This window comes from Neopelma chrysocephalum, unplaced genomic scaffold, assembly GCF_003984885.1.
Source record: "Neopelma chrysocephalum unplaced genomic scaffold, ASM398488v2 Primary Assembly neopelma1_119, whole genome shotgun sequence".
Lineage (NCBI taxonomy): Eukaryota > Metazoa > Chordata > Aves > Passeriformes > Pipridae > Neopelma > Neopelma chrysocephalum.
In genome coordinates this window covers 126,454-146,637 of record NW_020897781.1, presented here as the reverse complement: position 1 = coordinate 146,637, position 20,184 = coordinate 126,454, and the positions used below count along the sequence as shown (strand labels likewise).

The 20,184-nt window shown below is 60.5% G+C and overlaps 1 protein-coding gene across 1 annotated transcript; it reads right to left on the bottom strand.

Moving 5' to 3' along the window:
* Positions 1-1,964: 1,964 nt before the first annotated feature.
* Positions 1,965-14,819, bottom strand: VSTM2L (V-set and transmembrane domain containing 2 like). Its single transcript, XM_027697476.1, has 4 exons — positions 14,617-14,819; positions 7,076-7,245; positions 5,927-5,977; positions 1,965-3,370 (listed from the first exon to the last, which is right to left on the bottom strand). The coding sequence occupies exons 1-4, from the start codon at positions 14,723-14,725 to the stop codon at positions 3,059-3,061; spliced, it is 642 nt and encodes a 213-aa protein (XP_027553277.1). The 5' UTR covers positions 14,726-14,819; the 3' UTR covers positions 1,965-3,058.
* Between the last annotated feature and the right edge of the window lie 5,365 nt (positions 14,820-20,184).

The window sequence follows — 20,184 nt, the reverse complement described above, 5'->3', positions numbered from 1 at the left end:
ACTCCTAGTTGCTTCTCCAGGGAAAACACAAGTCAGTGGCTTTGTACCCAGTAGGACAGGGCTGCAGGTCAGCTTTATCCTTTTTTAATATCTGTTCAGTGCTTAACGCTGGTTGGGTTCTGTACAAAGGAGCCTTCAGAGCTGGTCTGACAGGGCAGGCAGGGAGGTGAAATACTGCCTTTGGTCTCCAAGCGCCCTTGGGGCTGGTGCAGTTTTCTGGGTTGTTGTAGCACTTGATAAAATTCATCCATCAGGTGCAGATGCTGAATCCAGCCTGGCTCTGCTCGCCTCTGCAGCAGTGGGGGCTCCGAGGACCCAGCCTGCCCTCACCATCCTACAGGACAGGCACAGGATTTGAGGGCAACACTGTCCCATCACTGCCCAGTGCCCAGGAACCAGCCACATCCCCCAGCCTGGGCTCTGGCACAGCTAACTGCACTGAGACCCCCACAGAACCACAGCACCAGAGTCTCCCAGTGCTCTCCCAGAGACTTTGCCCATGGCCTCAGCGGGTGGGTGTGGGTGGCAGGAGAGGCTGGCCTGCCTGTCACACAGCCACCTGTCACAGCTCATCTCAGCTTCGTTATCGCCCCTGCTTTATTGGAGGCAGAGTAAATTGCTTTTGTCTGAAGCAGGATAATGGCCGGGAGAGAGACTGTGGAAATGGCATTTTCATGAGGCTGGTTCCTCCCCAGCAGTGACTTGCATATTTAGCTCAGCCCCTTCACAAGCCCAGGGGCTTCACTGCTGGCACCCTGCTCCCCTGGCTCACCCCATTCCAGCCACTCTCCCTGGGGAGAAGAAGCCAAGAAACCCATGTACAGCCATCTCTTCCATGCACAAACCTGGATAGGACCATGTGGGACCCCCACACCCAGGGGCACAGTCCCACGCACAGCTCCCAGCACCAGGTGCTGCTGGGCCCCACACATGGACCCAGCAGGGTCCTCTCCTCTAACACCTGCTCCCAAGACTTCATATAAGCTCAGCAAAATTAATCTCTTCTAATAAAACCTGTTATTGTTAAAGCTCACCTCCGGGTTTTACAAATCACTAGACTGTGCAGCAATTTGTTTACTCCCCTTTTGAGATGATTTGCAGCCTCCTGCCCTCCCCAGCTTGTCTCTCGCTCTTCCTTTTTCTCTGCTTGTGGACTGTGTTTTGCTGCACCAGTGACCGATGCCTCCTGATCCCTCTCCTTCCAGCAATCCCATTCCCTGACTGGGAGAAGCCAAGCACAGACCCAACCCCTTGGCTCTGCCAGCGATTGCTATGGCACAGCCACCATTATTGCTCCTGGCAAAGTGGAATTTTGCACCAGCAGCCTCTCTCCCTGCAGCACCTAAATGTTTTTCTCCTGTGCCCTTTTCTCCCCAAGGCTGCAGCTCTCTCTAGGTGGCAAAGGTGACCGTGGCTCCACAGCCCCCTGTGCCCATTCCTGCCCCTGGCACAGGCTGACACCAGCCAGCTGCTCTTACTCCTTCAGAGCACAGTGAGGAGCGAGTAACAAGCTGCAAGGGAGCTGGGGGACTTCAGGTACCTGGGGCCAGGCTGGGCATTGCCAGTGCTGGGAGCTGCTTTCCCACCAGAGAGGCAGAGCCAGGTCCCAGGGGCAGTCAGCACCCTGCTTTGGGAACCCCTGACTGATAGGCTGGAAACCCAGGCCGGTGTCAAGGATGGCAGCCCACCCAGCCACCCCCAGTTCGGAGCAACTCCAGCTCACCTGGGACCTGGGCGTGTCCTACACCCCTCAGGGCAACAGCAGCAGCTTCCTCCCGGGCTGGGTAGGAGCTCCCAGGCTGCAGCTTTTAAATGCTCCGATTCTGCAGCTGCAGGTGATCATGTTGGTGCCCGCCCCCATCGCCATCCCCATCCCAGCCCCACCAGCCCCTTTTTAGCCAAGGCAGTGCCAAAGCCGTGTCCCCTCGCCGTGCCACAGACAGAGATCACAGAGCCAGAGAGGCTTTGTTTAAAGAGCTTTATTAGCTGCAGCAGGTCTGGTGGCGGCAGGCTGGGCGGCACGGGCGGGGGGTGGCAGGGCAGCAGTGCCTGGCACCTGGGCAGGGAGGCTTGGGACCCCCCTGTCCCTCCCCACAGCTCTGTCCCCAGTGGCAGTGGACACCCGAGGGGGCACTGGGGACAGGCTCTGCCATTTGCACTGCGACACAGGAGCCCGTGAGCCAGACCCTGGCCAGGGCGACGTGGTGCCGTGGCGTGGGAGGGAGGGATGCTCAGCTGGCAGGAGGGGCCGAGAGCCTCGCCGGCACGGGCAGCGGGATGGGGGGAGGGCGGGCGGGGCTGGCGGGTGAGCCCCTCTCCTCCATCAAATGCAAAGGGCAGGAGGAGCGATGGGTGCAAGAGGCCAGCTCCGATGGCACGGCTCCCTGGGCACACACGGAGCACGGGCAGCTGCCTGGCTGAGCGATTCACGAGTGTGCCAGGAGCGTGCCAGGAGTGTGCCATGCCGTCCTTCCTCTGCTGAGCTCAGGCCTTGACGTGCTGGGGGGCTTTGGGGCAGGCAGGGGCAGGGCAGGGAGATACACACGGGCTGTAGGATGGAGGCTGGAACTTAGATAAGCACTGTGGGGCTGGAACGGAGCAACTAAACGGGGCAACCTACGGGAAAAGGCGGCTGGTTCTGCAAAGCACAAGGGAGGGCAGGGAAGGTACCGTGGGCAGGGGGGTCTCCACTGGGTGGAGAGCTCGGGCGCAGCACAGCCCACGGCACTGCGGTGGCATCAAGCAGCGGGTGCCCACCCACAGCAGGCCGTGGGGATGAGGACCAACCACGTGCGGGCACACACCCTGGCCCCGGGCACAGTCCCAGCGATGCGCCCCTGGCACGGACACAGTCCTGCTCCCGCACCAAGCCCTGGCACCGCTGCACCACAGGGCTGGGGGGAGAAACCTGCGGCGGCCTGTGGGAGAGGGAGGTGGTGGGGGGTGATGAACAAGATGGGGTGGTGGGGCCAGTCTCTGGCAGGGGGTGCGGGACCCTCGATGGCTCTGCTGAGTCCAGGGCGGAGAGGGGCTCCGGTGTCCCCCCCGCACCGCCCGCCTACAGCACACAGGACGTGTCTGCCGAGCGCTTCTTCAGCTCCCTCCCGGCTTTGTGGTGGTGGTGGTGGTGGTGTGCGTGGGCTGAGCCCGGCGCGGCGAGCTCTGCCAGCGGGGCCCCCCGCAGCTCGGTGTCCTGGGGGTGGCCCGGGCCCCCCGCTGCCTCGACCCGCAGGTACGCCTTCACCTTGTGGTGCCGCGCCTTGCCGTCGCTGGAGTCGATCACCCGGCACTCGTACGTCCCCTCGTCCTCCAGCTTCACCCGCGACAGCCGCAGCTTGTGGGAGATGTTGCTGCCGACCACCTTCACCACCTGCAGCAGGGCAGATGGCGGGTCAGGCGGTCCCCAGGACTCCCACTGCCCCCCAGACACCCGGCTCAGTGCCACCTCAGACCGTGTGCCACCATTCCACACCCCAGGCACATTCTGGGGGGGACGTGGGCAGTTGGCACAGGGGGGACCCAGCCCCAGCCCAGGCCTGCGGGATGATGGAAGCCCTGGCTCGCACCTGGCCACGCAGGGCTCGGAGATCGATGCGGAACCACGCTGGCTAATTAGCTTTTCTACCAAATTGATTCGCTCTCAGTATTTATCACCCAATGAAATTTAAGACTTACTCACTAGCCAGAGCCGTGGCTGCTCTGAGCTGGGTCAATAAATCAGATTTATAACCCGCCCCGAGGCCCCTGGCTCCGTTCCCTATAATCACACTGGATGGCAAAGGCCATTTTTCTACTCGCCGCTGCATTTGTTAGCTGAGGATTTTATGGTGTTTGGAAACGGGGCCAGAGAGAGGCAAAATCTGCCCTAAATGGCAAAGGAGGCAGTGTGGGGACCAGGAGCCCTCAGTGTCCCCACAGCCACACAACGTGAGGGCAGCCAGCACCAGCACATGCAGGCACATGCACACACCTGCTCACACATGCACACGCATGAGCACACACACTGCTGTGTTTGGCTGCCCTGCACACCATGGGCTGCTGAGAGGCAGCTGGTGCCACAGCTCATGGCCAGGGCCACCCCAAAGGGCATCTCGGGGCTGCTCAGAGCCCATGTGCAGCCACGAGTCCCAGTCCTGCATCATCAGGAGTGGGGGTCTGAACAGGACAAGGGAGGGACAGGAGCTGCCAGGTCCCGGTGCGAGCGTGCCCAGATGCTGAGGCTGTCACGGGAAAGGAGCTTCAAAAAAACCTCTTTGTTGGGAGAGCCAGAAGTCACTGAAATTAATGGCTGGGAAATTTAGAACTAATAAAATAAAACCCCAATTTGCTGGTGCCGCCAGTGGCCACGGAGCTGCTGCCCAACAGGTCACCGAGCCTCGGGAGGGAGGATTTTATGACCATCCATAACTCTCGTGGCTCCACCAGCACAGACAGAGCAGCAACGGCCCTCACTGACCATGGGAACAAGGCAGAGCCCCTGGCACGGCCAGGGTGGGCAGATGTGCTGTGCCCAGACCCAGCTCAGCCCTGTGCCGTGCAGGAAAAAAAAATAAACCCAGACCCATCGTGTTTCCCTTCTCCTCATCCCCGCAAAGTGCAGTGGCTCCAGGCAGAGCCAGTGCCTCCAGCACCAGGTGTGTTTGGTGGATAACAAATGGCCAAGGGATTCCTGGCATGGTGGCTCCTGAGTGGGATTTACATCACCCCTCACTGTTTGGTGCTGCTGCTTGTTCCCAGTCACCCACTGCCATGGCAGTACCACAAGTGCCATCAGAACCACATGTGTTCATTTACCTCCTCCATTCCGTAAACACTTCACGATCAAGGACGTTTGAAATAACAACAAACAAAAGAGGTTTGAAGCTCCAGCCTCTCCCTGCTGGCTGGATCTGGAGGAGGCAGCAGAGGCGTTGCACCTCTAGCAGTTCAAAATAAATCCCAGTCACACCCGCACACACGTCGATTCCATCCCGGTGTGCAATTAACTGCCTAATTATGCTGAGATGAGGGGGAGTGTTCACCCCAGGATGGCTCCATGCACCTGCCTTTGCTCCTGCTGCCCTGGGAGCAGGGCTGGGGTGGGACATGGGGAGCAGCACTCTGAGCCTGCAGACAGGGTCTGACAAAGCCTGGCAGAGCCCAGGCTCTGGATGCTCCAGCAGCAGCCCTGGAACTTTGTGGGGCAGCAAGCCACAGCACCCCACTAAGGGACAGATCCTTGAGGAACCTGCTGAGGTTTGGATGTGGATTGTGGGCGTGAATTGATCAAAGGGGATTCGTTACCAGCAACAGAATCACGTGCTGATCCCTGCAGATGGGCAGTGAGAGGTGATGCCCTCCGTTGGGAAAGGTTCTGGCACTGTATTCCTTGTAAAAGACTCTTGGTCATTTCCTGGGGATGAGGGACTAATCCTGGGCACCTGGACAGCCTCATCCCCCCTTGCTTGCTCTGCGAGGGAAAAATGGAATAGCCAGGAGAGGCTGGCAGGGCAGGGGTGATTGTGGGAAGCACCTTCCGACACTGCTCTGTGCCTGTGGCACCCCCAAACACAAAGCCCCCCGAGACAGGGAGAGCCAGGAGCAGATGCTGGACAGTGGAAGGCCAAGAGTGTTGTATTTAACTGATTAGTGTCTCCTCATTCTGCTCACATGAGCCTAAATGGCTTTGGGATGCTAATCCGCTGAGCCAATTGGATTATTTTATCCCTGGCATTAATGTGTCGCTCAGGTGCCGGACGGGGCTCGGGGTTCAGGCTGTGCCACTTGGTGCCAGGGAGAGTAGGTCACCCCCAGCACCAACCCAGGGCAGACCCAGCCCTCCCACCCCAGTGTTCCCAGCCTGTGGCACGGCAGCACCGGTGGGATGAGCAGAACATCCCAGTGAGCCCTCAAGTGCAGCCCCCCAAGAACCATCACCCAAACTCACGCTGATTTTGGTTGCGTCCTTCCCGGGCTCCTCTGGTGGTGATGATTTCAGCTGTGGGAGGAGGAGCATGGGGGGAGACCAGAAAGGGAAGAGAAATGGTCAGCTCAGCTGGGAGTAGGTGGGAGGCCACTGGACCCCTTCCCACCCCCAGGGTGGCTGCCCCAGGCAAGGCGGAAGAGGGAGAAGGGAGAAGGGGCTGCTCAGCCCCAGCATAGCCAGGCACCCAGGGCAGATGGAGGCACACCAGGCACTCGGGATGGGAGGAACTGGCAGCACCACAGCAGCCAGGGGGCATGGGGTGCTCACCCACCGGTCCCCAGCATCTCGGCTCCATCATCCAGGACTGGGGATGGAGCCCCCATCGCTGTGGCATCACCACTGCAGCAGTGCCCCCATCCCTGGAACCGTGTCCCCATCACTGCCAGCACCTGCCCCCATTCCTACCAATAATCCCCTTCGGCAGCCACTGGCTGGGCATTCCCAGTGCCCCCACCACCCTTGGCCCCGCCACCCTTGGCTCCTGGCAATGCTCCTCTTGGCAGCGCTGCCCCAAGGCTTCTCAATTTATGGCAACACCAGCAGCAGCTCTGCCAAAGACAGGACAATAAAGGCTCATTAAAATCCCCAAAGCCGCTTCCCATTCTTTGGCCCTTATCTCTGTGTGAACAGAGAGAGAAATAAAGAGGCGGCTGTTTGCCGGACCAATACACAGGGAAAACAGGGAAAAAAGGGAGGGATGGAAGGTGCAAGGCCAGGAGGGATGAACAGGTGATGAGGCAGGCGAAGGCACAAGCATAAAAACAAAGATTCTACCTCGGACTGGTCACGGGGATGGGCCAGGCGGCCCCTCAACTGGGAAGAGCAGCCAGGACAGCCCAGCCCCGCGGGCCTCAGAGCACCCTCAGTGCAGAGGGATGCCGTGCAGTGCAGGATCTTGCACCAAGGGAACGCCCAGGCTTCCCTCTGTCAGTGCAGAGAGGGGTGAGACCCTGCTCTGCAGGTCTGGTCAGCACTGGGAATGCTGCTGAGGTGTGGGGTCCCCCACCAAAACCCAACAGTGGCTGCAAGCAAAGCCCCTTCCCCTGGGCAAAGCGAGGAAGGGCTCTGCCTTTCTGTGCTGCTGCAGAGGGGTAGGGCGAGGGGCATTACCTGGCTGGAAGCCCACGTCTGTTTGTCCGTCCAGTCCTTGTGGTTGCGGACGTACCACCACTGGATCTCAAGGGAGTAGGAGGGGGAGCCGGTGCCGCGGAAGGAACACGCCATCTCCACATCCTCACCCGCCTGCGCCGTCATGTCGTGGGGGGTCTCAGTGAAGAGGGCTGCAGGAGACAGAGCGAGGGCTGCAGGAGACAGAGCGAGGGCTGCAGGTTCCTGCAGGGGCACACCACCCTCCCGGCAAAGGAAAATGCCTCCAGCCATGTGAGCGAGGTCTCCAGGAGTGCCTGCATCCTTCCCCAGCCAAGCAGACTCCGTCCCCTCAGCAGATCAGACAGGTCCCTGTCATCTGCAACTTCCCCTTGCCTACACCGATGATCCGTCCCCAACCCCAGCAGAACCACCTGGTCCACCCAGCCCCTGGCACTTCACAAAGAGCAGGGGGAGGAAAGGGAGGAAGCAGGAGCCTGTGGCCCCCCACTCCCACAGCGCCCCTGGGACCTCTGCCCCAGAGTGAGTGCAGGACCCCGCATGCCTCCAAGGCGTAATAAATAAATGAAGCAAAAATCGCATCTCTCTCAGATCAGGGCACAAATGAAAAACAAATCCTCGGTTAATGCAGCCCCAAACAGGCTCCCACACGCCATATGGTTTGCTTTCCTCACTCAAAACAAATATTGTTCGGAGATGTAATTAGAATTCTTTTCATCTCCTCTGGAGAGATTGTTGTTCCTCCGCACAGACGGCCCGGGCGTGCAGGGCTCCGCCGAACGCTGCTGCCACGTTCTGTGATGGCTCCTGCACGGTACAGCACCAGGACAGGGCTGCCAGCCCCCTGCATACCCCATCACTGTTGTGGCTGCAGAGGCTGCCCTGTGACTCCCGTCCTCACCCGCCACCTCATGCCGCCGGCGCTGCCAGCTCACAGTCACCGTGAGGTCCCACCGGTGCCACCAGAGCCCCCTGGGACACACAGCCTGTCGGGAGCAGCGCTCTCACCAGCCCTGATCCCTCTGAAAACCAATTATTATCAGCCCAGACGAAAAGCTAATACCTCTAATATCTCCCCGTCCCTCTGGACGCGTGGAAATCCCATCCACTTATCGCTTTCCTTTAATCCATCTCAGCAGGGAACTGAGGAAAATACCCAACACCAGGGTTTACCAGGGCTGGTTCTCCTGGTGGGGTTCCCAGTGCTGCTTCCACACCCCATTTGCCCAGGACCTGGCATCAGCAGCCATTTGGGTTCTGTGTTGGTGAGTGGAGGGAGCCGCTGCCAAAGGAACAGCTCCGGGGGCCAAGGGCTGTGGCAGGAGCAGGAGGGTATCCTTGACACAGGGCAAAGGGTTCCTCTGTGCTCCCCCCACAGTGGTGCTGAGGCTGTTGTGTCCAGTTGCTAACCAGCACTCACCCATCCATTCCCTGGCCACAGCCAGGATCAGGCTCTTGCCCCACTGGATTCCTGCTGGAAGAAGTGAAGGCCAAAGGCAGTGGGTCCAGCAGAGGCTGTGCCAGCCCCCCAGGCCCAACAGCTCCAGCAGTGGAGAGGCAGGGTGATGACCTGAGGGCTCCAGCCAGGTCCGAATTGTTCTAAACACAAAATCTGCTCCCACAGACAGCAATTCAGCAGATAAGTGAAGAAAAGGTTGGATTGAATCAAGCACATTCTTTCTTTCCCATTTTAGTTGGGAAGCATATGTATTAATTAACCCCAGGGCTCAGCCGACTTCAAGTGCATCCAGAGGAGGGCAGGTCCCATGGATGGATGACCAGGGTCATCACCTTTGCTGGGGACAGATGTCTCTCAGATGTGTCCTACAGCAGCATCGTGTGCCCTCCCCAGTGGATGCCATGGACCTCAGATGCCTGGACAGAGGTGATGGGGTGAGGACAGGACTTAATGCACTGCCTGGCCCCAGCTCTGCACTTCCACGAGGGCATGGGCAGAGGGGATCTGGACCCCACCAGGCAGACCCCAGCCACGAGTAGGTCCATGGCTGGGCGTGGACCCTGCACCAGGGTGGCCAAGCTGCCTGGACTCTGCTCCCACCAGCACCAGACAAATCACCAACGCTGGACAGTGCCCCAGCTCCTCCACCACCCCAGCCCCCTGCCCACCCAGGCCCCTCTGTCACCCAGCACTGTCCCTCTCCTCCCACTGACATTGGTGCAGCGTCCTGGTGGCGGGAGGGAGGGGGCCGTTGGGGCCCGTTGCTCCGCGCGCTTTATGGCCTGCTACCTGTCATAAACTGAGCACACCAGGATCGATAAATCTTCCAGAAAACAAAAATCAGGGGAAATAAAATGAACTCAATGGGGAAACACAGATAAACAGAATTGAAAACGCCTGCTGGGACAGCTTGGTGCTCTCATAAACCGGAGACAGACAGGCTGTGTGCTCCCTCCCTGCGGCGGCACCAGCCCTCACCGCAGCCCCGCTCCGCACGGAGGGGTCTGTGGGCAGCAGGGATGGGGCAGCCCCCACCTGCCCTGTGCTGGGGCAAGGGCAGGTCGTGCATCACACCAAGTACCTGGAAATGACCCACAGACCCCAGTTCCCATGGCCCCCCACCACAGCCCCCACAGGGTACCAAGGACACCCACGGTGGGCATGCACTCGGGCTACAAACATGTACTGGAGGGCAATTAAATATGCATTGGGCATTTGCAAACACCTGTTAATCACCCGGTCAGCATAGGTGCCTGGTCCAGGAGGGATTTTTCCCCTAAGCCATGGCAGTGCCAGGTAGTTGGAAGCCTCTTTCTCTGCCCAACAGAGCTGGAGCCTCTCACCAGAGCCACAGCTGGGCTGGTAGGGTGGCACACGCCAGGCAAACAGCGGGGCTGGGGTCTTGCTCTGTCCCATGCTGGGCACAGACAGAGGCTGGGGGAGCTGAGGAGCCCCTCTGCACCCGCTCCTGCCCACTGGCATGTCCATCCAAACCCTGCCCTGCATCCCTGGCACAGGGCCGGCTCGGTTTGAGCTCCACCACTGCAGGAAAAACAAACGTGCCCGACAGCATCCACCCCTGCTGGCACCCTCCCCAGGCACCCACAACTCCTCCAGCACCTTCCCCTCCCCAGGCATCCCTGACCCGTGTGGCTGATGGAGTGACAGCTCCGGCTGCAGCAGCACCGTGTCCTGCTGGCAGCAAAGGCACCCGAGGCACATCCTGGCACACACACTGAGCGGGGACCCAGAGGGGGACGGATCCTCTTGGGACTCCCCACCCCTTGTTGTGGGCTGCCTGAGCAGGACACACCCTGGGAGATCAGGAGGCACAGAAGGCTCCTTCCGGACGGATCCAGGAGCAGAGGCCTGGGCGCTACCCCAGTGCACTGGCCGTGTGACCCACACTGTCCCCACTGCAGGGACACCGGGTCTGCCGGCGGCTGCTGCGCAAGTCGGGCTAGAGCCTCCCTCCCCTTCCCACCACCGCTAACAGCTGTGGATGCATCTCCTCCTGACAAGCCTGCGAGCAGGGATGCTGACCCCAGGGCGCCGAAAACACATCACGGTGCAAACCGCTGCATAAACACGGCGTGACGGCGGCACTGGTGAGAGAGGGCAGGTGGCTCTGGCTCCGGCCGCTGAGCCGGGCAGAGGGCTTGGGCAGCAAGCACTGCTCCCCTCCAGCCATCCAGCCATCTCCCTTCCCACGGGACACGTCAGGCTGGAGTGTTGTGGCCATGGCCGGGAGGCTCCCGCCACACGCTGGGGATGGCAGCGCCCATTGCTCTGCCCCTACTTACTGTCACATTAGCAGCAGAAGGAGCTCAAATTTGCAGCATGAATTAAAAACAAAAAAATATCCAGCTAATTCAGTGAGACTGCGATCAGGCCAGCACTCACCTCACCGGGAAGATGGAATTAACCTTGAAACCTGCAGGTATTTCCAGCAGTGCTCCGTCGTGTTTGGATGCTCCAGCTCCTGCCCCCAGTACATCCTGCTGCCCTAATGTTTAACCACCACAGGGAGAGATGCCAGTGGTGAGTCCCCCCAGCTTGGCCCTGGGTACACAAAGCTTTACCCAGGCAAGGGGACTCACTGCTCCTGGCTGGTTCCTGAGGAGTCGCAGTTCTCAGACAATTCCCTCCCAAGGGGCACAAGGAAGAGCTGTTATTTGATAGCATAAGTACCAAAGTCCTAAAATGGCCTTTTTTATAGCTCCCAGTGGGACCCCAGCAGCATGTGCAGCCATCCTGCAGCCACCACTCGCTCTGGTGCTGCTCTCTGCCAGCGGATGGTTCCCAGCAGGCAGGAGCTGGGATGGGGCAGACAGGAGCTTTGCTCTGCTCAAGATCAGCTCCCTGGTGTCACACCCAGCACCCAAAACATGAGCCACCAGCACTGGCAGCCACTGCTGAGAACTGCCCACACCACACACGATGCTGGTACCATCCCACAGAGCCGGCAGCGACCGGTGCTCACGGACACGGCCCCCTCCTGCCCAGCTCTGCTGTATCCATCACTGGTGGGCTCATCCCAGTCCAGTTCCACATGGAGCACACGCTACAAGGCACCAATTCACCCAACACAACTGAGCTCAGCTGACACCCCTGGTGCCCAGTTGGGCACCCACTGCAGATGGAGCTGTAGGGAGCGGGCAGCCAGGCAGGAAAGAAGCCTGCAGGAGGGGAAGTGGCCATGGAGAAAAGGAGCTCAGAGAGAGCCAGAGCCATCAGCAATGGGGCCAGGAAGGGCTGTCTGTCCTGAGGCTCATGAGTCCCACTCAGACAGTGAACCAAAATCCCAGAGGAGCTATGAAGGGGAGAGCACTCACCAGGTCCCCGCCTGGGTGCCTGCCCGGCCTCTGATGAAGAGGGGAGCAGCAGAGATCATCCAGCTCCTTGGACCCCTCCAGGTCCTTGCTCCAGCCCTGCCGTGCTGCCCACAGCTCCCAGACCATACACAGCCGTGCCGGCTGCTGGTTTGATTCCCTCCTCGCTCACGGGGAACGTTATGATTAAAATTAGCTGTCACTGTCCTAACGTAATAATTCCCAGTGTCTGGCCCATCGTCTGTCAGCCGCTTCAAGGGAAGAGAAAGCCCAGACGTTTGATGAGGAGAGGTGTCAGATGTAATTGCATTGAATGACTGCACGAACAGCAGCAGGAAAAACACATCGGGTGGAGAATTCCCATCAGGAAGTGTGAAAAAATCCGGCAGAATGCAAAGTGTTTATGAAAGTAATTGATAGAATAATCACCAGGGTGTGCGGGAACGGAGCAGAGCAGCGCCCTGGGGAGCCGGGGCCCCGCTCCCTCCAGCCTCCAGCCGCGGCTCTGCTGACGGTGAGGAGGTACCGCCTGCGCACGATGCCGGGAAGGAGACGGGCTTGTCCTCCTCACCGCACCTCTCCCCTGCCCCGCTCCGGAGCCAGCAGGCTGGGAAGGCGGCTGGAGCTTCCCAGCCAGCGCGTGTGAAAGCCGATGGCAGCAGCCCAGCGTGCACAGGCTGCAATGGGGGGCATGAATAATTGAAGGCGCCAGCCTGAGGAGAGGAGAGAGGGGGGAGAGGCAGCGCTGTGGGTAGGGGAGGGATGGCGGGAGGGATCCTGCGGCTCAGGCGCTCTCCCAGGGCAGATGGAGCCCATCCTGGCTCTATCTTTGCCCAAGGCAGAGCCTTTGCTGTGGGGGCAGGGAGAGGACTTTATCTGACTGCGACTTTTCCCTCCTCACAGCCCTGGCTGCCCTGCGAGCAGAGCCTCGCTGCCCACTGTGGGGCGGCAGGATGGGGGAGCTGCCCGTGCCCCGGGAGTGCTCAGGGTCACCCGCCCATGCCTGCGGAGCACATGCTGCTCCCGGTCAATTCCCTCGCCGTGAACAAGTTAAAAGGAAGAGCGAAGCCACTCCCGGGCTGTGCCAGAGCCTCGCGACGCTGTGGAGGCTCCTCCAGGCCGCCAGCCCCGGGCAGAGATGGCAGCGACTCCGGGCACTGCCTGCTGTGGGCAAAGCCCGGCAGGACCTGCCCGACCCCACCAGCCACAGCCGAACCCATCCCACCGGCCCTGCCTCCTCTCCCGCTCCACGTCCCCGACCTGCCGGACTCTTCACGGTGCGGAGGGAAAGCTGTAGCAGCCTGTAATGAAATGATCAATCTCCGATCTGCTAAACAGCGATTTATACAGGTTTTCAGCACACACGGCTTTTATCAAATTGGTATTCACCTACTGAACACAAATGGCTTATTATACATGACCCACTTATTCACTGCTTTTCAGTATCGTTAATAAAGGTTTCTGTTGTGATTAAGTGAGTTGCTGCAGAACTGCTCGAGTAGCAAGCTGTAATGTGGCTCCAAAGTGCACTCACCCTCCCAGAATATTTCTTCTCCTTGGCTCCCTGCTCCCTCACAGCGACCATTTCACTATTTATTTGCCTATTGCTGAATTTCTGAGGGGAGCAGCGGCGGCTAATGGAGGCTCTTCACCCACCTCTCCTTCTGGCATGCCAGGCTAGTAGGTCTGGAAACTCTCCCGCAATGATCCCCCCACAATGCAGAGGCTGATCACCCCTTCCCTGGGCAGGCAGGTACCTGCTGGCCCACACACTGCACCGCCGGGAGATATCACAAACGACGGGACACCTCACACCTTCCCCCTGGCACGGCCCGAGGCGCTGCGAGCCTGGAGGCTCCTTGGGGCAGAGAGTGGATCCCTCTGCATGCCGGAGGCTCCGGAGCTGGGCGAGGGGAAGAGCTGGGACCCCGAGCACCCAGCACGCTCCCGTGGTCACTCCTCGGGCTCATATTTCACCCTGCTCGTGTCACCCCAACAGAGAGCGAGGAGGGTCTCGGCAGCCTTCTCTGAGGGGGCTCTGTCCCCTATCCCCTTCTCGGCACCCACAGGGAAACTGCCCCCACGCCAGGACAGGTTCGTCACCGGAGAGCGCAGGATGCAGAGCAGGTTCTCCTTCCCCAGCCCCGGTGGGTCCGAGCGGACCCGGCAGCACCGACTCGCGGAGCCACCGCGCACCGGAGCGGGCGGAGGAGCGGGAGGCGGCGGAGCAGCCCCGGTGCCGGGGCGTGGGGCACCGCACCGCGGGGCGGGCGGCGGCGGCGGGCGGCGCGCCGGGAGGCACCGGGAGGCACACGGACACCGGGTGCAGACGGCAGCGGGCACCGGGAGGCTCACGGACAAGGGGTGCGGGCGGTGGCGGCATCGGGAGGCTCACGGACACGGGAGGCGGGTGGCGGCGGGCACCGGGACGCACCGCGCAGAGCCCCCGACTCGTCAGCGAAGCGGTGGAGGCAGAGGCCGCCCCCCGGGCCCCGGGGACGGGAGCGGCGAAGCCCAGCCCCGGCTCGCCCCGGCCGCCCCCCGCTCCTCGGCGCCGCCGGCGCGACGGACCGCGACGCGGGGCTGCCCGCGGCGGCGGAGCCCGACCGGGACCCCCCAACCCCCCGCACCCGTCCCGCTGCCCGGGCAAGGACCGCCCCGACCCGCCGCTAACCCCGCGGGGCACCGAGCCCCGGGAGCGCCCCCCACGCAGCCGCCCCCCGCCCGAGCCCCGGCCGCCGCCGCCGCCTCACCGCTGCCCGTCGCCGGGGCGTCCCACGGGGGGTGCCGGGAGGCGGCGCCGAGCTGCAGGTAGAGCCCCAGGTAGTGGAAAATCCCCAGGGCCAGGGCCAGGGCGCCCATCTTGCCGCGGGCGCGTCCGTCCCGGGGGCGGCGGCGCCGCCGGGCCGAGCCCTGTCCCCGGGGCTGCGCCGCGGTCCCGGCGCCGCCGCGCTGCGGAGCTCTTCCCTCGCGCGGAGGGCGCCGCGCGCCGAGGCGGTGCCGCGGCTCGCCCGGAGCCTCCCCCGCCCGGCGGAGGGATCCCGGCCCGCGCGCACCCCCCAAGTTTTTTTCCCACGGTTCATTCTTAAACTGCGCGGGGCGGGGCCGCGCCCGCCGCGCCCACGCGGGACCCCCCGGACCCCCGCACTGCCCCCCCCGGGACCCCCGGCACCGCTGCGACCAACTCAGCCCGCACCTCCTGGACCCTCCGCACCGCCCCGGCAGCGCCGGCACTCCCCGGCACCACGGCACCCGCGAGTCCCACCCGGGGAAGGGGGTGTTTCCCCGCGACCCCCGGCGGTCGTGGGTCCGCTCCCCGCAGGGCAAGACCCCCGGGCACCGCCGGTCTCGGCGGGAGCGGCTTCAGCACCCGGGACAGCGCCCGGCGTTGCACGGGGCTCCGCCCGACCAACCCGGTACGGCACAGCCCGGTGTGGTACGGCCCGGTACGGCTCAGCCCAGTACGGTCCAGCACATCCCGGCACGGCCCCAGCGCCTGCAGACGCAGTGCCGGGGGTGCGGTGCCCGGCGGGTTCGGTGCCCGGGGCTCCGGCTGCGCTGACTGTGGCCGGGGCCCGTCTGGGGGCGGTTTGAGGGGTCTTTAAACGTTAAGGAAAGAGCAAGAGCAAGATCCCCACGTGTATCCCCAGACCGTGCAAGATTTGTCTCGAAATGAAAACCTGGGGCCGGGGTGGGTGCAGGCTCACACACAGGACAGCGTGGCCGGTGGCAGCAGCCAGGCAGGGATCCCCCACTCCAGAGAGGGCTGGAACAACCACCCTGCTCCTGCCATGAGCAGCATTTCATGGAATGGGCAAGATTCCAGTCTTCCTTTGACTCCACAAATCTCGAGGCCAAACCCCCCGACAGCACCACTCTCTGCACCTCGCAGTGGGTCACAGCCACAGCACCGGCACCTGTGCAGCTCACACACCTCTTCTGAACAGCCTGAAAATGCCCTGAGGGACCTGGTGGTGCCACTTCCCTCTCCTACGCACCGGCCCCAGCACTGGGGGAGGCACAGGGCAGACATCACTCACACGAGAGTATCTGTTCACGCCAGAGCAATATGAAGGATATTTGCTATCTAGATAAACAGTAAAAATCAGATTCTTTCAGGTGTTTTCTGCCACGAGATGACAGATGTTTGCTACAAAGAGATTCTTTAAATTGGATTTGAAAATACTGACTGTATTTCCTTGCCCTTCCCTCGACAGGGCTCCAGCAGAAGGAGTGGGGGTGTTCTTCCCATTCCCCCCAGCAAGGCAGGTCCCTGGGCAGGAGCTGAGCTGCCTCGTACCAGTGTTACTAATCAATAATTTAAAAAAAAGTTGTACCCGCTGCAGCGTTTGCCGCATGTCAGAATAAAGCCCAGCTCAGAGCAGAGCATTGATCTCTGCCCAAGTTCATTACTCCCTCTGGAGTTAAAAGCTGAGGGAAGGAGGGAGTGGCAGTGACAGACAAATGGGCGCCATGGCCATGACTGGGTTTGGAGGGTTCTGTAGCCAGTTGGATTCAGAGGATCCGTGACCAGCTGGATTCAGAGGGTCCCACTCTGGGCAGGTGACAGCAGCAGTGGCAAAGGGTTCCAAACTTCCTGAGGGAAAACTGCCTGGGGCTGCCTCAGGAAGCGACTCTGGGCTCGATCCTGACAAAGCAAAAGCATCAGATCCCCCAGAGGCTTGCATGGAGGCAGAACCCATGCACCAAAATAGAGGGATCATGTTCCAAAAGATGGGGCTCATGCACTGAAAGATGGGGCTCATGCACAGAGTCAAGTGCAACAGGAGAAGCAGCAAAGGCCAAGTGCTCGTGTGCCCCACATTTTGGGTGACCGATCCAGTCTCGTGGCTGATGCCTGGTCCAGGGACCATCCTCTGCCACAGGCCAGCGAGGGGACACAAACAATCCCACACTGAAACAGCAGCCACAAACTGTGCCCCCTAGACCTGGCACCCCACTTTGCAAAGCATCCCACAGGCACAGCCAGAGCAGAAGCTGGAGGCATCACCCAGTAGGGATGGGGCATCCCGGGCATGGGCAGGGGTGCCCTGCCCCAGCCCAGCTCCTGCACCCCCAACACAAGGGTGGCACAGCCCCCACTCGGGAGCCGAGGCTGCGCAGCTGCACCTCCAGGGCTGAAACCTGCACGGGCACCATCAGAGACATTTAAATCATGCCAGGAGGAAGCAAAGAGCATAAATTCCTCCTGGAGCCGGGAACACCTCTAGAGGCAGAGCCTGAATTAAGCCCCATTTCCAGCTGATTTTCTGCCACCGCAGCAGATGACAAACGGGCACTGGGGCTGTGCAGAGCCCGGTGGATGGGGAAGAGTTGGTGCCTGCACGTCTCAAGCGTGCTGTGGAAGGTTTGTTTCATTTTCCTCCTCAGTTTTAATCTACCAGTGAAGAGGCCCCAGGCAGATGCTGCCTGTGGGTGCAGCCACGCAGCCCCAGTGAACCCTGGTGAGTCTGACAGGGATATGGGGGGAGGCTGCTCACACACAGCAGCAGGAGCAGAGACGTGGCACCCACTGTGTAACGAGGTCCCTTATCTGCACACTTGTTATTGCTCTGAACAGCCGGCACCTCCCTCACAGGGCTCCTGTTCCAGCAGAACAGGCCCAGGGACTCACTCTCGAGGATGAAACGCTCCTTATCTCTGCCAGTGCCAGGTTCCTACCCAGCACTCAGCTCTGCTCAGGGGGGCACTTGGCAGATGGGGGAATCCAGTGGCTGATTCCGTGCAGTGGCACCACAAAGATCCCAGGGGCACTGCATCCCCCATGATCACAGCTCATGTGCTCACGAGGTTCATGTGTGTGCTTCTTGGGACAACTGTCCATGGGGCAAAGGCAACCTGAGGAGCTGGAGGGTGCAGTGGAGGTCAGAAGAACAGGATGAGGTTGGGAAGGGGTAGGGGCTCAGCCAGATCAGCAGCACCTCACAGGGCACCAGCTCCAGGAGGACCCAGACCCTGTGGGGCAGTTGGGAGGACCTGCTCACTGGGGCTCAGGGACTGTCCCCCCTGGACATGGCCCCAGCCTGGCACTGCCCAAGGACACCCAGAATGAAAGCAAGAGGGTTGGTCCCTTAACCCTGGCTCCCAATGGCTGCTCATGCTCTTTCTGATGCCACACCTCAGCAGCAAGAGCTGCCCAGCAACTGGAAGGAAAAAAACCCAAACCCAAACCCCAGAGCTGCCGAAGCACTGGGGGCTGCCTCGTACATTATTTTGAAATTCACCTCTTTAAGGGTTCGTGTGGGGGCACCCCGAGGCTCAGCACTGAGCTCTCCTGAGGTCCAGGAACCAACACTCAAATCTGCTTCTGCCTGGGAGAGTGAATTGGGTTGTTCATCTCTCTGACGGGCAGAATAAACACCCTCCACATTGATACCAAGCTCATTTCTGATACTTGTTTAGAGACTTGACAATTCCTGTATAAAAGGATTTCCTTCCACAGCTGAAGTTTGACATTCCTGCGTTATTAGATTATTTGCAAAGGTCTGCGTGCGCTGCAGGAAAACAATGCTCCCGCCAGGCAACATTAGAGCCTGCTCCTCCACAAATCATCCCGGGCGCAGCCAGCCACGCAGACAGAGCCTGTCTGCATCCTCCAGTGCAGGAAGCAGCCGGGGAGGCAGCGGGCAGGAACTCAGGTGAGAAAACACAACCCACCAAACCCCTCCACGGGAGCCACAACAGCATCAAAAAATAAAGAGACCGAGCAGGAGAGTGTCTTGGGGAGAGGGATCAGTGCTCCAGACACACCAGCACCACCACGGGCTCCTTGTGCCACTGCCAGCACAGCCCTTCCCAGAGCCACGACCTGGCTGGGAGAGGAGTGGGAGCATCCCTGGGGCAGGGACACACAGCATCTGCACCCCCCTGCCTGGTTTGGAGGGGTCACAGCCCTGCACTCCAGCACCCACCCCAGGGAGCCCCGGAGGTCCCAGCGCAATGTGGGGAAGGCAGCAGGAACCCCCACAGCATGTGGAGGCTTTGGGAGTCAAAGGCTCCTGTGCCCAGAGCAGCCCCCACACAGGGAAGTCTCTAAAGCATAAAATTCAGAGGAAAATGACTTGAAAAGAATTATTTCTTCAGAGAACAACTCAGGCCCGTTTCCAGACCATTAACTCCTTCCTCTGCAGAACCCACTGCCAGGTTCCCGATGGAGAGGAGCACCATCACAGGTGTCTGTCATTGTGGAACAGTTCCCTCTTTCCAAACCATTAAGCACCAAAAAAATGAAATGTAAAAAACTATCAAATGCCCAAACCAACCAGCCCTTCCCCCTCCAGACAATTTCCTGCCCCAGGAGAAAAGCTTTCCCCGAGAGCCAGGCCTTAAAGGAAAAAAATATTTAAAAAAAAAAAAGAAAAAAATCAATAGTGTAAGTGACTTATTTCGCTGCTGACGGGTTGTTGCCAGCACTGACAGCCTCTCGCTGTATTTAGCGCAGCCTCGGTCTCTCCACTGGGATATCAGGAGATGTTCCTCAGCCATGATTTACACTCATTTTTTCCCGTTTAGGGAGGCTCAGTCGGGAGCGGAGCTGAAGATGGATTTGGACACACAGCGAGGGTGGTGCCTGTCTCCCATGGCCAGGGGGAAGTGCCATCAGCTCCTGCTGTTCCCAGCAGGAGGAAAACAGCGCTCCTGCCGCTGGGATCAACACCCTCCCGATGCCAGCACCAGGGCTCCCACCCCATCGCCCACCACGGGACTGGTGTCACCATCCCTCTTGCTCCCCCTTCCCACAGTGGATCCCCCAGGACTTGCCCCAGCCGATCCCAACCCGGCCTCAGTCCGACCAAACCCCAAACTCCATCTGCATGGAGGAGAGGAATGGCCCCACAGACTGTGGACATCATCTCCACCATCCCTTGCTGCTTTCCTCTTTTAAATCCTGTTCTCGTGCTCAGCAGCCTCGTCCATCCTTTTCCAAACCTGGGATCAGTGCCCTGGCAAACCCAAATGTCTGAATGACAGGCTCATCCGTGCCTGCAGCAGCCGGTGCCCACAGTCTTGGGCATCCCCGGGGGGTCAGAGCCCCCAGCTCTGCATCCCAGAATTCTGCTGCAGGGGGAAGCAGGAGCACCGCGGGGTGAGGGGCGATGCTCCTGCCGAAGGACACCCTCCCCGCTCCTTTCTCCTGGAGGGCAAGTTTCCTGCCTACCATCACCAGAGTGCCTCATCCATCATGTTCCCTCTAATTACCTTCTCATTTACCTCTTTAGTCAAATCTGTTTACAATCAGAGACAGGAAAACACGGCCCAGTGAGGGGGGTGACGGGGAGGGGTGTCTGTCCCTGCACACT

Coding starts and splice junctions, on each gene's coding strand:
- VSTM2L (XM_027697476.1), bottom strand. CDS start 14,725: ATGGGCGCCCTGGCCCTGGCCCTGGGGATTTTCCACTACCTGGGGCTC. Junction 5,978..7,075: donor AGACGTGGGCTTCCAGCCAG/GTAATGCCCCTC, acceptor CTCCTCCCACAG/CTGAAATCATCACCACCAGA. Junction 3,371..5,926: donor AGGACGCAACCAAAATCAGC/GTGAGTTTGGGT, acceptor GCCCTGCTGCAG/GTGGTGAAGGTGGTCGGCAG.